Source organism: Salvelinus namaycush, chromosome 20 (genome assembly GCF_016432855.1).
Source record: "Salvelinus namaycush isolate Seneca chromosome 20, SaNama_1.0, whole genome shotgun sequence".
Taxonomy (NCBI): Eukaryota; Metazoa; Chordata; class Actinopteri; order Salmoniformes; family Salmonidae; genus Salvelinus; species Salvelinus namaycush.
The window spans coordinates 26497734-26512488 of NC_052326.1; the positions used below are offsets into that span (position 1 = coordinate 26497734).

Below are 14755 nucleotides of genomic sequence, written 5' to 3' on the forward strand. Positions count from 1 at the left end.
TTGCCTTATTATATTGCCATGACAAACCAAACCACCCTGGTCTTATAGGCCTATTGTAAGGCAAGGACAATGTCATTTATCCATTTATGTCACTAGAGATGACAGAGGGAGGTTAGGATATGGGAATGTCACTTCAACCCTAGTTCTGTCTCCGGTGATTTTCTTTTTGCATTACCCATAAATCAGTGACCTTGCAGCCCTCCCATCCTTTCCTCTTCTCTCCCAGTATGAACAAACTGCTGCATCAGTTAAATAATATTCTCTGACATTATTATAGTCCATGTGCAACTCAAGGTGAGCCAGGCTACTGTGTCCCTGCCACTCAATTGTTTCTGTGCACCGAATTTAACAACTGTATTGCTCATCATTAGTCAGTGAAATTGGAGTAAGCTCGTGACTGAACATTTTTATTGGGCATGCTGTTAACGCCATGGGTAACTGCATAAAAAGTCCTGGGATAAAACACATATTTGAAATGGTATACACAGTATCATGTTGCCATGGACATGAACATCAGAAGATGGAAGAGGACATTTTTTGCCATCTTTATGAATGCAGTCATTGGGCTATAGAACCTTTACAAGGTACATTTGTTGATTAAAATCTTCTATGCATGCAGAATACTGTATCCAGGATCTGTGCAATGTACTAAAAATAAGTCAATTCATCAAGTTTTTCTAGAGATGTTTATTCATTTAATGGATTCATATGTACATACAGAAATATTCAGGCACTCTGGACTGAACTCTCAGCTTGCAAATAATTACAATATTTTCATTCTTTTCAGTTTTCAAAAGAAAAAAAATATTACACCCTGAAAGGTAGCAGATCTTCTGAGTTTTTAAACATGAATCAAAACATAATGGAAACGAGGGCAAAAGAGAACCTCGTGGTCTCTATTTGGTTCATTATCCCCCTATTTTGATGAATTCCTAATTAACTACTGGTATACACTCACTCACACACTGAAACACATTCATGCCTAACCAGTCTCCACTCTATCCCATCCGTGTCAACAATACTACTCTCCACCATCAAGAGTAAATGTGACAAATCATACTTCATAAAAACAATATCTATTCATCATTCTTAAAAATGAATTAAATTAATTGTTGCTCAGCAATCAGCATCACTGTGCAAGACTTAGAAAAGCATCCTCCTTTAGAGGTAGAGGAGGACGTGTTTGACAAAAGGGGCATTTCTCTTTGTGGGAAGGCGGGTCAGTGGTTTCACTGTAGGATGGGGGAGGACCTTGGGCCCACCTTGGCCCTGAGGAGGAAAGGCAGAGCAGGAGGGATGAGCCTGCCTACTTGAGCGCAGAGAGCATTCATCCCTGTCCCCTCAGCCCTGACCAACAGCAGAGGGTGTGTGTGTGAAAGGTAATCAGTAAGTGTATATGGAAGTGTGCATGAGTTTGTGTATAAACGTGCATGTTTGGTCAGGGGGCGTATGATATTGCAGATTTGGTAGCATGGGCATCAGTAGAAGCAGACAGTGTGGAGGAAAGGTCTGTTGCTCTTGTCCTCAAACTCCTGCAGCAGCTCGTCCATCTCGTTTTCCATATCATCCGTGTGCTGGATCTGAGAGAGGGAAGGGAGGGTCAGACATACAACACCTGCTACATGGGTCAAGGCAAGACAGCCATACACTTTAGGGCTCAGAGTAATATAATTACAGTGACATACCACTTACTCATACAACATTACACATGTATTTATCGCCAATATAATTTGCACACCTACGTTCCAAATCATAATGGTCAGATACACCATGTATCTTGCAGAAACACATATCCCACTGTAGCAACAATGTGACACTATGTACCCATACTAGCATATATCCCTGATATTCATGCTATGACAATGTAACAGTTTAATCCTGTGATAATGGTTGCTGGTGGCCAGGCAGGCAGAGACACTCACACACTGACACAGCTCACAGATGAGGAAAGCCCCCAGTGTGGCCTCCTCGTGGTTGTCCTGGATGTCCACGTTGATGACATGAACCGGCGTGAAAGTCTCCTGCTCCCGAGAGCTCAGGTCTGAGTGAGAAATTGGGGAGAATAGTGATCGTTGATCAACATGAATCCAGTGACCTAGCCCGAGACTAACTTTATTTGAAGTGTATTCACAATTCCTAATTGATATTTCACAACTTGACATGAGAAGCCCACAACCCCCCCTTCTGTCCCAGGTCCCCTCTCACCCTCTAGCACTTGGTCGTAGACCCTCTCCTCACAGGTGATGACCAGGTCAAACTGGTCCTTACAGCTCTGGAAGCGTTCCGGTCGGGACTTGATCCGCTTGTTGCGGTCCAGCATGTGCAGGATTCCATTCTGTGTGTATCTGAGGTGCTCAGGGTCAAGGAACACAGCAAGACGAAGGACCAACACACAAGACCTCAAACATATGAAACTTAAGGTGTCAGTCAGTCACTGTGAATACTCAAGACACAATGCCCCCTAGAGGCCAAAACGCACTCAAAATGTATTTGATCTTTGGAAGCTTCTAATAAATGTAACTAATAACTCTTATTGTAACTGGCCTCAAATAACTTGAACTACCAGTGCAATATTCTAGGAAGTCACCTGCCTTATCTACTCAATTTAAATTAAAAAAAAATATATTTTTTAGAGCAAAGACCAAGATTAATAGTCAAGAAAATATTACAGAAATTATTTCCAATCCTTGTCTGCATTGTAAGGATAAGGTCCCACTCCTGTATACTCCCAAATAGGGACTTGGCCAGTGAAAGGAGTGCTATGGTGTTCCCACTAACATTTAATATTATACCCCTTCTTTTTACTAGCATGCAGATATCTCCTTGCACAAAAATAAACTTTTTTGTACATTTAAACATACCTCTTTAACCATACCCACCCCAAAACACTACTGAGCATGTCTTCCAACACTGAAATGTTTTAAATACGCTGAATCCTAAATGGATCGCTAGCTCCTACCCCACCATGTACTTCAGTAGATCTGAGAGGATTTAATAGGCATCTACAATATGGTAATAGCTCCACCTTTTCACCTTAGTGCTTAAACATATCACATTTTCTCAGATCTTAGGTGTAAAGGGAGTAGGAGTCCATTTAAGGTTGGTCCATGTGGGTTCCAGAGTTGTCGTATGAATGTATGCCTATTCAAAGAAGTTGGGTCCAACGGCTAATTTATTTTCTGAAGAGCATATGGTTGAGAGCCCTGTAATGGAGGGAGGGGCTCCAATTCTTTGAAAGCATATACTAACACAGCACATAAGGAAAGAATGTTCACATTCAAAAGTAGTGCCCTTGCCTAAACAATATGCAAGATTAAAAAACTACACTGACTACTAGTTGGGTCAAATACATATAGTGTTATACAAACCAGCCCTTCTCTTTTGTTTAAAGTCTACATCCAGGTCCTGATATGGAAAGACTGGGATATGTTCCCTAGAAGTGTTGGTTTCTTGGCACAGAATCAACCTACCTGGTTATAGAGGGTAAATGGCTACTTGTTTACATGTTGAAACCTGCTGAAAGTAAAATATTCCAAGCACACCACTATTGTTAAAAAAAAGCACTGTGACAGCATGTGAGAAATCTCAAAAATAGATGTAATGGACTAGCCTGAGTGGCAGTCTGTATGTGCTATCATGCCAGCTTCTCGTCATTCTGTCATGCCAATGTTTGGATTAACATGGGCAGCAATGGTGTTCGCAAGAGCACAAACAGATCTGAGATCAGGTTAGTGAAGGACATCCTTACCTACAAAATCACCCAACAATAAACACTATGAAATACTTCCCTGTTCAATCACCCTTAACAATTTCATACTTCTAACTCTGTATATTTTCCTGTGAAGATAAAGAGAATAACTCACTGGAGAAAATAAACATGAAGAGGTAGGGCTGTGTTTATGTTGTGTCTGTGTGTGAATGCAAGAGTGCAGGGGATACAGCTCCTTGTCCTTGCGGACCAGGTCGTTGTACATCTGTTCATAAGTGGTTTTGAAGTCATACACATTGGGCTTGTCCGGTGCGGGACCAGGTAGCTTCACATGGGACCCTGTCCCAAAAGAGCGAACGTCAAAGCCTCGCTTGCTGTATAAACAAAGAGAATGATGGGGGGGGAGAACGGTTACTTACAGACCAGCACATGCAAGACAAAAAGCATACAGACCACAGAAGGGGAAATTTGTGGATCAGTCATCATCAATAAAGTAATCTCATCTCAAGAGCCATATCACAGGCATCATTCCCCAATAGGCAGACTCTCCTTACCTTTCTCTCCACGCATGGAGATTTTCCAACTTTTATTTTTTATGCACTCAGTAGAATGACAAATTAGTCTAAGATACATTTGTTTAGTGTTAATGATAAATTAAACTAAACGCGAACAAGCATTGCTTCGCGTAGACGCGAGAAAAGACTGGTCGCGAACGACAACGCCGTCAAAAGCTTCATGCGTTACAAATTAGACAGCAAGTCTATTTCTCTCGCGTCTACGCAAAGCAACGCTCGATCGCGTTTGATTTGACCTTTACCCTACCTAAAAAGTTTCTAAATTTTGAATGTAGAGGCTGTTGAGTGACAACTACTTTATGACGCTTTCTTGGAATAATCCCGAACCTGAAAGTACGTTGTAGGTGATGCATGGCAGGTCTCCCTATTTAAAAAAAATATTTCACCATCTTTTTACAATTTCAGGTAGTTCACTGGTTGGTTGCCTAGTTCTAGCAAGAGTTTGATCTAGCTACCTCCAGTTAGTGACTGACGGAGGCTATGCGGATGGCCACTGCACTGAACAAAAAAATGCCCTACTTCCGGTAGTCGTAACACCGGCGAAGAAAAATAAATTAGCTTTATCTCCATGTGTGCCACTGGGAACTAGTTGAGCTTGATACAAAAATAAATAAGTATACGTCTCTGTCGTGTAAATATGGAAGTTAGCCATTGTGTATTGTAATAAAATGCGTCGTTTGCCGGAAACAGACTGCGGTCTACGTAGTGAGCCCATTGTTGTGTCGAGGAGGGTGAGCTCTCAGCCAGGTAAAAGACCCAGACCGATGAAAATCAAAGGTCCTTGCTTCTTGGCATGTCGTCGTTGTTTAGTTTTCTTCCAGTAATGTTACCTGAGGATGTTGTGCGCTTCCATGCTGCGGTTCTGGTTGCTCGAGCACACAACCGCCACGCGCAGCGGGTGGCTCGGCATTGCGAATGCTATTTTTCTGAAATAACTAGCAATCGAATGTTAAGTACAACACACAACTAGTTAAAATGTGGTAGAAATCTAACTATCACAAAAAGACTGCTGGGAAGGCCTTCGATCTAGCTAACTAAGCAAATACAACGGGGTATACACGTTTCAAGGCGATGTGACAATCTTCTTTCTGTGAGCCTGTTAAAATGGCGGCGGGGACTTTTAACCAAGGTTTTACAGTCGATGTCATAGGGGGCAGGGCTTCGTACCAAATCGATGTTTTCTCTCCTGTGCATGCATGACGTCATCCAAACAGAAACTTCTCAAGTGTCCTCAAGCCCTGATGATGCTGGAAAAGACTGCCACTTTTTATTTTACCTTTATTTAACTGGGCAAGTCAGTTAAGAACAAATACTTATTTACAATGACTGCCTACACCAGCCAAACCCAGACGACGCTGGGCCAATTGTGCACTGTACTAATGAACTCCCAATCATGGCTGGTTGTGATACAGCCTGGATTCGAACCAGGGTGTCTGTAGTGATGCCTCTAGCACTGAGATGCAGTGCCTTAGGTCACTGTGCCACTTGGGAGCCCCCACTGTGCCACATGTATCCTACATTAATTGTACAAAAAGCCTAGGCATAGCCATCTATATTTTATTTGTACGATGGATGGATAGATAGACAGATAGACACAAATAATATTTTTCTGTACCCATTTACACATACAAAAATCATATGCTCGCAGTGTTTTATTGATTCCACAGGGCCTCCTAAACTAGAGGTTGGGCACAGTATATTTGGCAGACTGCAGAGCAGACCAGCCTGTCGAAAGTCTACAACATATATTGAACAAAAATATAAACACAACATACAACAATTTCAAAGATTTTACTGAGTTACAGTTCATATAAGGAAATCAGTAAATTGAAATAAATTAATTAGGCCCTAATCTATGGATTTCACATGACTGGGCAGGGGCGCAGCCATGAGTGGACATGGAAGGACATAGGCCCACCCACTGGGGAGCCAGGCCCAGCCAATCAGAATTAGTTTTTCCTAACAAAGGGGTTTTATTACAGACAGAAATACTCCTCAGTTTCATCAGCTGTCTGGGTGGCTGGTCTCAGACAATCCCGCAGGTGAAGAAGTTGGATGAGGAGGTCCTGGGCTGGTGTGGTTACACGTGGTCTGTGGTTGTGAGGCCAGTTGGATGTTCTGGCAAATTCTCTAAAACAATGTTGGAGTTGGCTTATGGTAGAGAAATTAACATTCAATTCTCTGGCAACAACTCTGGTGGACATTTCTGCAGTCAGCATGTAAATTGCACGCTCCTTCAAAACTTGAGACATATGTGGCATTGTGTTGTGTGACAAAACTGCACATTTTAGAGTGGCCTTTTATTGCCCCCAGCACAAGGTGCACCTGTGTAATGATCATGCTGTTTAATCAGCTTCTTGATATGCCTCACCTGTCAGGTGGATGGATTAATGCTCACTAACAGGGATGTTCAGTATACATAGATCTCTACATCCAGGAGAAGGTAAGGCAAATAGGAATTATTCTTGGGTGCCTGAGGGTGCATTGTTGACAGTTATTAAATTAACCCTCTCTGAGGTGAAAAGTAAGAAATCATTAATTCAATTACCTACTGTGCTTGCACTTATTACTTACCACTGAACATATGTAATTACTGCAAATATAGAACTGGACTCCAAAAAAGAGGAATCGTGCTAAATACTGGTTCATAACATTGCTCAACTATAGAACATGTTTCACTCTTAGGTAGGCCTACTGACTAGCAGCTTACTATCTCTAATACAGAGCACTTTGATTACTAGCATAAAGGCTAGTAATGAGATAAATACACAAGAGGAAAATAAACACACAAATTAATGCTCACACAAAGAGGGAATTCTCTGAGCCCTATCATTTGAAAAGTATTTCATAGTATTTGAAAGTGTGGTGGTCTGTTGTGAGGCTTAGTTCATCATTCTTCCACAAGCTTACAGATCTAGTAGTGTGTAAGGTGCAATGCCCTGAATCCGAGTGAGATTTTTATTATGTGTGTGTGGGTGTTCAACCACAGTATGTTACATAATTGTGTTTTTAGTGTATTGATTTAGATGTGGGATTAAAATAAATGACTGCGATATTGCTGAATAAGGTTACGTGTGTGTGCACACACATGCGTGCATGTTTGTGTGAGTGACATTAGTGGTGGGAGTGGTATGTGGAGTGTGAGTGCTGTGTCGTGGGGCTCATGATGTTCTCAGTGATGTACGCCACCAGCAGGCAGATGATGACCAGCATCACACAGATGGTTCCTCCCACTGTTGTCATGGCAATCACAATGTCCTGCATGCCCAAGGGTGAGACAGTGAACTCCACACAGTCCCCCAGGTCCTCCCTCTGGCCTGCTCCTTCTGAGTGGAACGGTGGGGTCAGGGTGGAGGCAAGCGGATGCAGGCAGATGCGGTAAGGGACGCTCTCATGCAGCTCAGTCAGCAAGAAGTCCCTGCAACCAGAGCCAAGATGGGTGTTAGCGCACTCAAACTGGGTGTAGCTCCCGTTCCACCAGCAGCTTAGCCCAAACCCACCCCTTCTGACACGTCGTCCACCGAATACCCTCTTTGGTGGGGCAGTTACAAACCTGCTCTCTTCCCTAAGCCCTGTTCCAGGGGCCCCTTTCTGTCCCTCTACACTTGATCCTCTAGTCTCTGTCTCTTGTTTATCTAGGTCATGTCCAGCTGTGTTTCCTTTATTTGTCCTTTGAGCCTCTTCCCTCAGATCTTCATATGTCCACTGTAGTAGCACGCTGCCGTTGGTCAAAACGTTGGCCACCAGGGACCCTCCTGCAGATGGAACAGTCCGGCAGTCTCCACGATGACACCTGAACCCCAGCTGTGTGTGTCGAAAACACAGCCGCCCCCCGATTCCCTCCTCCATCACCCGGTAGGCACATATTGGTGCCACTCCTCCGTCCATGGCCCACCCTGTTCCACCTTGGACATGGTCTGGCCTGCCAAATATCATAGTGGTGCCTGTATTGCCTCTGCTGGTTTTGATGGAGGAAGTGCCATTCCTATGGCTGAAGTCCCCCTGCCGCCTTGGTGAGCCCATTGTTTCATTCTTACTGAAATAATCAACATTGTAGATATGTTGTTGGCCAGAGATTGGGGAGACACCCACGTCCTTCTCGCTTCCCTTGTCTGATGATGTGGATGATGTTTGCGCGTAGCGGCCGCCGCGCGTCCGGTTGGAGACGATTGTCGCGCGGCACAGACAGAACAGTACTGCCGAGAAGGCAACCAGCGATTTTCTTCTCATTTCTTCTCTTCTTACCAGTTCACTTTCACTGTATTTAGTGCAAATGCATAGTGGACAGCACCGTTACTGTCGGCGGAGATCCGAGGCGAGAAAGAGAGTTATGGGGGCAGGTGGCTTCCATAACACAGTCCTACACCACCATCAAAGCGCTGTATTCCCCCGATGGCCAGCACGAGAACAATCTGCGATAAAATCGGACAATAAAAATTATATACCATATTATATACCATGTCTGATTGATACAGACCACACTTTTAGAGAATGAGCCAGACTGATATCACTTACGAATGCTCTGTTTTAAGCCATACACCACATGTTGGTTACGCACGCAACTCAACAGACCAATAAATAGGTCACACCGCTTATTAGAATGGTTAATGTAAACGGCAATAAATGTAAGATGCAATTTGGCTATTGAGAAGAGAACTTACATTTCTAGGTTTTCGAGAACGAAGACGGCGGCAATTATCTTTTCGGGTACATTTGTCTCAGTCTTGTCCTGTCTGGCTGTCTGTGATGGTTGTCGCGAGGAAGAGTGTGTTTTTGTGTCTGTCAGAATGTTTGCAGCGTAGTCATCAGCAGTCAATTACATGAGTCATCATTTCAAGTCCCTACTCCAATCTTAATTTCCCTGCCACCCTTTCTGTTTTTTTGTGCCTTTCCATCCTTCCACCCAAGCGACCTTCCTCCAGTTAACTCCCACTCCTTACTCCCACATTGGGTGCTAGGCTGTAGTCTTCAATGCTGTTGTGTGTAGTCTTTTGTCCATACTATCAAGTCAGGCAGATTGTTGGAAATGCAATATAATGAGATTGTTTTGTGCCCCAAAAAATTGTTTCTTATTTTCAGGCATAATTGTCTTGTAATAGCCTAAGCATGATATATTCATACTTATTCAAAATTGTAGCAAAAACAACTCTGATAAGAGTTTATAACACATTCGTCATGCTATAGGTAGATGTTACCAATACTAACGAACATCTGGATATTGTCAGTAGTAGGCTATAATATAAAGCTGAAATCTAGGACTATAGTTTGTTTTGATGTGATGCGATTTCCAAACCTAGACTCTAAAAATCAGGGGTTCAACAAGGGTTCTTCGAAGACCCTTAGGGTTCTTGGTGTAACAGTATAACTTTAAACCGTCCCCTCGCCCCGATACGGGCGCGAACCAGGGACCTTCTGCACACATCAACAACGGTCGCCCACGAAGCATCGTTACTCATCGCTCCACAAAGGCCACGGCCCTTGCAGAGCAAGGGGCAACACTACTAATAGGTTTCAGAGCAAGTGACGTAACTGATTGAAACGCTACTAGCGCGTACCCGCTAACTAGCTAGCCATTTCACATCCGTTACACTGGCACTGAAAATTAATCAATGAACCTCCTTAGTTGGTGGGGGTTCTTGCAGGAACCTAACTGCCCAACTTGGATTTGAATTTGAAAGGACAGCAGGTGCAAGGGTTGTCCCTTGTATGATCTATATTCATATTGTTTTACGATTATACTCTCTATCTTTTCATATTTGTGGAAATCTTTCTAAAACAGAAAATGGACACAATTCGATGGATATCAATCAACAAAGAGTTAAGAATATTTAGGCTATAAGAATATGTTGAAGGCTAGCTGTATTGGGTGCAGATGACTGAACTGATCACCTATTACCTCATATTTAGATTTTTTATTCTGCATTGCCACTAAAATCATAATAAACACTGACAACTCAAATATTGTGTTATTGTTCTTGTTGTTATGCATATTATTATTATTATTAATAATAATAATAGTAGGGGAGTGGGGTAGTTAAAAAATTAACCCCAAAAGGTTATTCAAAGGGTTCTTCGAGGATCCATTAAAATGAGTTCTTTGAAGAACTTCTAGAGGTTCCCCCACAGTTTCAATTTGAAGAACCCCTAAAGGATACTCCAGGAACCTTTTCTTTTTAGAGTGTACAGTGACCTCAAGTGGTAATAATTGATAGTCGGTCTACAACATTCTACAACAAGCCTGGGTTTCTTTTGTACACATTCAAACACTTCTGAAGTTTTTGCTGAAACATTAATGTCTGGTTAGATAAACAACCTCCTGATAACTTCTTTAAAATAGTATTTCATCTTTGGAATAATTATGGAGAATTATAACAAGGATAATCAGCTGGATTACATCAATCTAAATACGTATTCATTGCTAATCATCATATAGGTAATACAACTCACAGTTTAACAACACCTACTGGCAGTTATAATGGTCACAAAAAGCTTCATATCTTTCTCTGACGATCTTTAATTTGAGAACATTTCATCTTTGATCAATTTTGACTCAGCAGTTCTATGTGGAGGTTATTGGAGGTAATGATTATATGTCCATTCCCAAAAGGAAAAAATTGGCAAGCCAGCAAGGTAGTAGTGCCAAGGGAGAGGACAGGAACAGTGTGCAGCATCAGTGGAGGGGATGATTTTAATAAGACCGCTGGGAAGCCCCCGGGGGATGCTGGGTAAATGAGTCTAATGATGACTCTCTACGATCCGCCCCTCTGAGCAATGGGAGATAACAATGTGCGGGATGATGACATAACACACAAACATCTAAACATACACGTATGGGCCAACAGATATCTGCCACAGTCACATACCCCTTTTAAAATGGGTCGATTTAGCCATGTTTTATTTGTTTGAATTGACAACTTACAGCCAGGTTTGTTAAAGGGCAACAAAGAAATACATGCCTGAACGCTCTCTCAAATGAGCTAAGATTGGCATGAAACCATTTGTATATCTTTATAGTATAGATGGTCTCAGGTGTTAGTCAGCCTCACATGTCTTGTTGATGTGACCTGTCTGTGTGGTATGAGTTGATACACTATATATACAAAAGTACGTGGACACCCCTGCAAATCAGTGGATTTAGCTATTAGCTGTATAGCTGTACTCGGTTCCAACACTCACTACCGAGTTTGACTGCCTCTGGAAGCAACTTCAGCACAATAACTATTCGTAGGAAGCTTCATGAAATGGGTTTCTATGGTCAAGCAGCCACATACAAGCCTAAGATCACCATGCGCCATGCCAAGCGTCGGCTGGAGTGGTGTAAAGCTCGCCGCCATTGGACTCCGGAATTTGGGTTTGGTAGATGCCAGGAGAACGCTACCTGCCACAATGCATAGTGCCAACTGTAACGTTTTGTGGAGGAGGAATAATGGTCTGGGGCTGTTTTTCATGGATTGGGCTAGGCCTCTTAGTTCCAGTGAAGGGAAATCTTAATCAATAAGGTTATAGATGATTCTGTGCTTCCAACTTTGTGGCAGCAGTTTGGGAATGGCCCTTTTCTGTTTCAGCATGACAATGCCCCCGTGCACAATGCGAGGACCATACAGAAATGATTTGTCGAGATCGGTGTGGAAAAACTTGACTGGCCTGCACAGAGCCCTGCCCTCAACCCCATCGAACACCTTTGGGATGAATTGGAACACCGACTGCGAGCCAGGTCTAATCGCCCAACATCAGTGCTCAACCACCCTAATGCTCTTGTGGCTGAATGGAAGCAAGTCTCCACAGCAATGTTCCAACATCTAGTGGAAAGCCTTCCCAGAAGAGTGGAGGCTGTTATAGCAGCAAAAGGGGAACCAGTGGTGTGTAAGTGGTGTGTGTTCGCTGCTGGCCAATGCAGTGACAAATCTGCATACCTAAGCAGCAGGGAAGGGCATGGAAGGCCTATCTAGGCGACAAATGATTGGAGTAAATTTACCCTGAGCCAGGTCAGCAACACTGAAGATGCTGAGTTTGTTTTTGGGATGGCTTTGTTTGTGCATGAGTGCGTGTAGATGTCTATATAAATAGTTCACAATTAACAGGATAGAGGCAGAGGTAGAATTGAGACCCTAGAATAGTAATAATACATGTAGGCAATGAATAACAAAGAAATTGTGGCGCCATGCTGAGGAGGATACGATGTCAAAGGTTCTCACTGTAGATGCTATTCTGTTTGGGTTGCTGGTCTTTTCTGGCATCCTGTGAAACATACTGATCATCCATGAGGTGAGGAGAAATAGAACCCTAACTGTCAATAGTCATGAAATATCTCCGCCTGAGATAACATCACATAATTAGTATAATAGTTCATTATACTCTTTCTCTCTCCCTCTCTCTCAGGTGTTCGTCGGCCATTAAAAGTCTGTCTTGTCGACTCCCTCCCTCTGACACAATCCTGGTGAACCTGTCGCTGGCCAACCTGCTGACGTCTCTGTTCCGCACGGTGCCCATCTTTGTGTCTGGAGTGTCCCTGGCCCTGGACTGGTGCCACCTCTTCTTGCTGCTGTGGGTGTGGTGGCGGGCCGTGGGCTGCTGAGTGACTCTGCAGCCCACGCCAGGAGCTGTGAGGTCCCTAGCACAGCAACGTGAAAGGAAGAGGGTGTCGGTGGGCCCGGAGCTGGTCTACAGGGTCAACCTGGCCTTCTCCCTGCTGGTGCTGGTCAACACCACCCAGGTACACGGCAACACCATGGTGGAGCTGATGGTCATTAGCTGCACCACTAGGCCCCTGCTGGGCTGTGTGTGGGATTTCCCCTCTGAGGAGCAGGGCTCAGCCTCCTCCTCCTCCTCCCTGGCCCTCAACAAGGTGACTCCACTGGTGCTGATGGTGGGCACCAACCTGGCTACACTGGCCAAGCACGATGGGCAAGGCAGGGGGAGGGATGCAGGGAGAGCTGGACAGTCATGTGGTCAGTGAACGCAAGGGTAGTCATGTGATCATGATGACGCTGTTTGTGGTGTGCTGGGCCCTGCAGGTTGCGATGGTGACGTACTACAACCATAACGGGGGGCACCATGCGGAGGGGCTGCTGACTGAGTCCCACTTCTCTACCTCTCTGTTGGTGGGCTTCAGCCCTATGGTGGTGGCTCTGGGAAATGACAAGCTGAGGAGGAGGATCACCGTGGATTATTGTTGGCTGTGCTGACAGGGTCAAATGTCAACAGGAGGAGATAGTGGAGGAATGCAAAGCTCCAGACACAATGGGAAAGAAGGTAAAATAAAAACTGTTTTCACTATTCAGTAGGAGAGAGGTAATCAAAGTACAGGAGAGAGTTGAAGCAAATATAAAATATATATTTTTTTTAAATGTGACTGAATAAATGAGTACGACTTTGTATGGAATAATTAAATTACCAGTGCTTGCCTTCCCCTCATTCTGTGTTTAAATGTCCACATATATATACAAACCCTGTTATAAGTAATAACCCATCCAATAAATACCTAAGAACATTTAAAGTAATGGAATGTTTAAGATCTGGAGTGTTGAAATATTGTGATAAGCTCTCACATTATGCAAAGACAGATCCTGTTGGACTGTTCACTCTCTCTCAATGAGCTTCATGTAGATGAGCCTCTGGCATCAACTGTCTCATAGGTTGAGAGATTGTCACGGCTCTTGTCGGAATGCATGGACCAAAACGTAGCGTGGTAAGTGTTCAGGATGTTTTATTAATCAAAAAACACTCAAACAAAATAACAAAGAGAAAAAAAAAAACCCAGTTCTGTCATGTGCAGGCACTAAACAGAAAATAACTACCCACAAAACCCAAACGAAAAAGGACAACTTATATATGATCCCCAATCAGAGACAACGATAGACAGCTGCCTCTGATTGGGAACCACACCAACATAGAAATAAAGAAACTAGAATGCCCACCCTAGTCACAACCCTGGCCCAACCAAAATAGAGAATAAAAACCTCTCTATGGCCAGGGCGTGACAGAGATGGTACAAATAAAGGCCTTTATTTTGACCCGTTTTTTAAAGAGCAAACAAGAACATGTAACAACAACTATCTATAGATAGGAGTGCCCTCTCACGTACAGTCTATACATCAAAAACATTCTGTCGCTCACAAAAGAGCAGGTTGACAGAAATAAATTGTGTTAACGTAGTCTCACTGACATGTACAGATGAACACATTTCATTCCAATGATGAACTCTACAACCTTTTCTATTAAACTCCTCTGAACAACTGACAGTGCTATTCCTCAGTACTGATGAATCAATAGAAATTGTGATAAAAAATAAATGAATGTCTCTCATAGGTGCCATGTTAAAACAGTCTGCCTCTGGAAGAGAATCAAATGGTTGCCAACGTATAGAGAGGAATGCCAACAACCATGTAATTCTAATGTATTGTTAGGCTATGTTAAGGCAAGTGTACTATTATTATTCCACTGACTACCCCATAATGTCAGTTGCAGTGTG

At 43.3% G+C, this 14755-nt stretch overlaps 2 protein-coding genes and 1 pseudogene across 3 annotated transcripts; 1 reads left to right on the plus strand and 2 right to left on the minus strand.

Annotated features, from left to right (window-relative positions):
• Positions 1–669: 669 nt before the first annotated feature.
• Positions 670–5403, minus strand: LOC120065162 (RNA polymerase II subunit A C-terminal domain phosphatase SSU72). Of its 2 annotated transcripts, none has more exons than XM_039015935.1 (5): positions 5115–5403; positions 3940–4083; positions 2206–2345; positions 1923–2041; positions 670–1580 (listed from the first exon to the last, which is right to left on the minus strand). In XM_039015935.1, the coding sequence occupies exons 1-5, from the start codon at positions 5192–5194 to the stop codon at positions 1479–1481; spliced, it is 585 nt and encodes a 194-aa protein (XP_038871863.1). In that variant the 5' UTR covers positions 5195–5403; the 3' UTR covers positions 670–1478. The 2 variants fall into 2 exon arrangements, with proteins under 2 accessions (XP_038871863.1, XP_038871864.1); XM_039015936.1 differs by lacking the exon at positions 5115–5403 and adding an exon at positions 4612–5101.
• A 1995-nt stretch (positions 5404–7398) lies between these two features.
• Positions 7399–8307, minus strand: fndc10 (fibronectin type III domain containing 10). The gene is made up of 2 exons (XM_039015346.1): positions 7991–8307; positions 7399–7837 (listed from the first exon to the last, which is right to left on the minus strand). Exons 1-2 carry the CDS (start codon positions 8305–8307, stop codon positions 7399–7401), a joined length of 756 nt encoding a protein of 251 aa, XP_038871274.1.
• A 4155-nt stretch (positions 8308–12462) lies between these two features.
• LOC120064726 lies at positions 12463–13469 on the plus strand (annotated as a pseudogene).
• Positions 13470–14755: the final 1286 nt, after the last annotated feature.

Excerpts from the sequence above, each read along its gene's own strand:
- LOC120065162 (XM_039015935.1), bottom strand. The coding sequence starts at position 5,194 with ATGCCGAGCCACCCGCTGCGCGTGGCGGTTGTGTGCTCGAGCAACCAG. Across the intron at positions 2,042-2,205 it reads CTACGACCAAGTGCTAGAGG|ACCTGAGCTCTCGGGAGCAG; the intron begins GTGAGAGGGGAC and ends TTTCTCACTCAG. Across the intron at positions 1,581-1,922 it reads TCTGTGAGCTGTGTCAGTGT|ATCCAGCACACGGATGATAT; the intron begins GTGAGTGTCTCT and ends TCCCTCTCTCAG.
- fndc10 (XM_039015346.1), bottom strand. The coding sequence starts at position 8,307 with ATGGGCTCACCAAGGCGGCAGGGGGACTTCAGCCATAGGAATGGCACT. Across the intron at positions 7,838-7,990 it reads AACGGCAGCGTGCTACTACA|GTTTGTAACTGCCCCACCAA; the intron begins GTGGACATATGA and ends GGAAGAGAGCAG.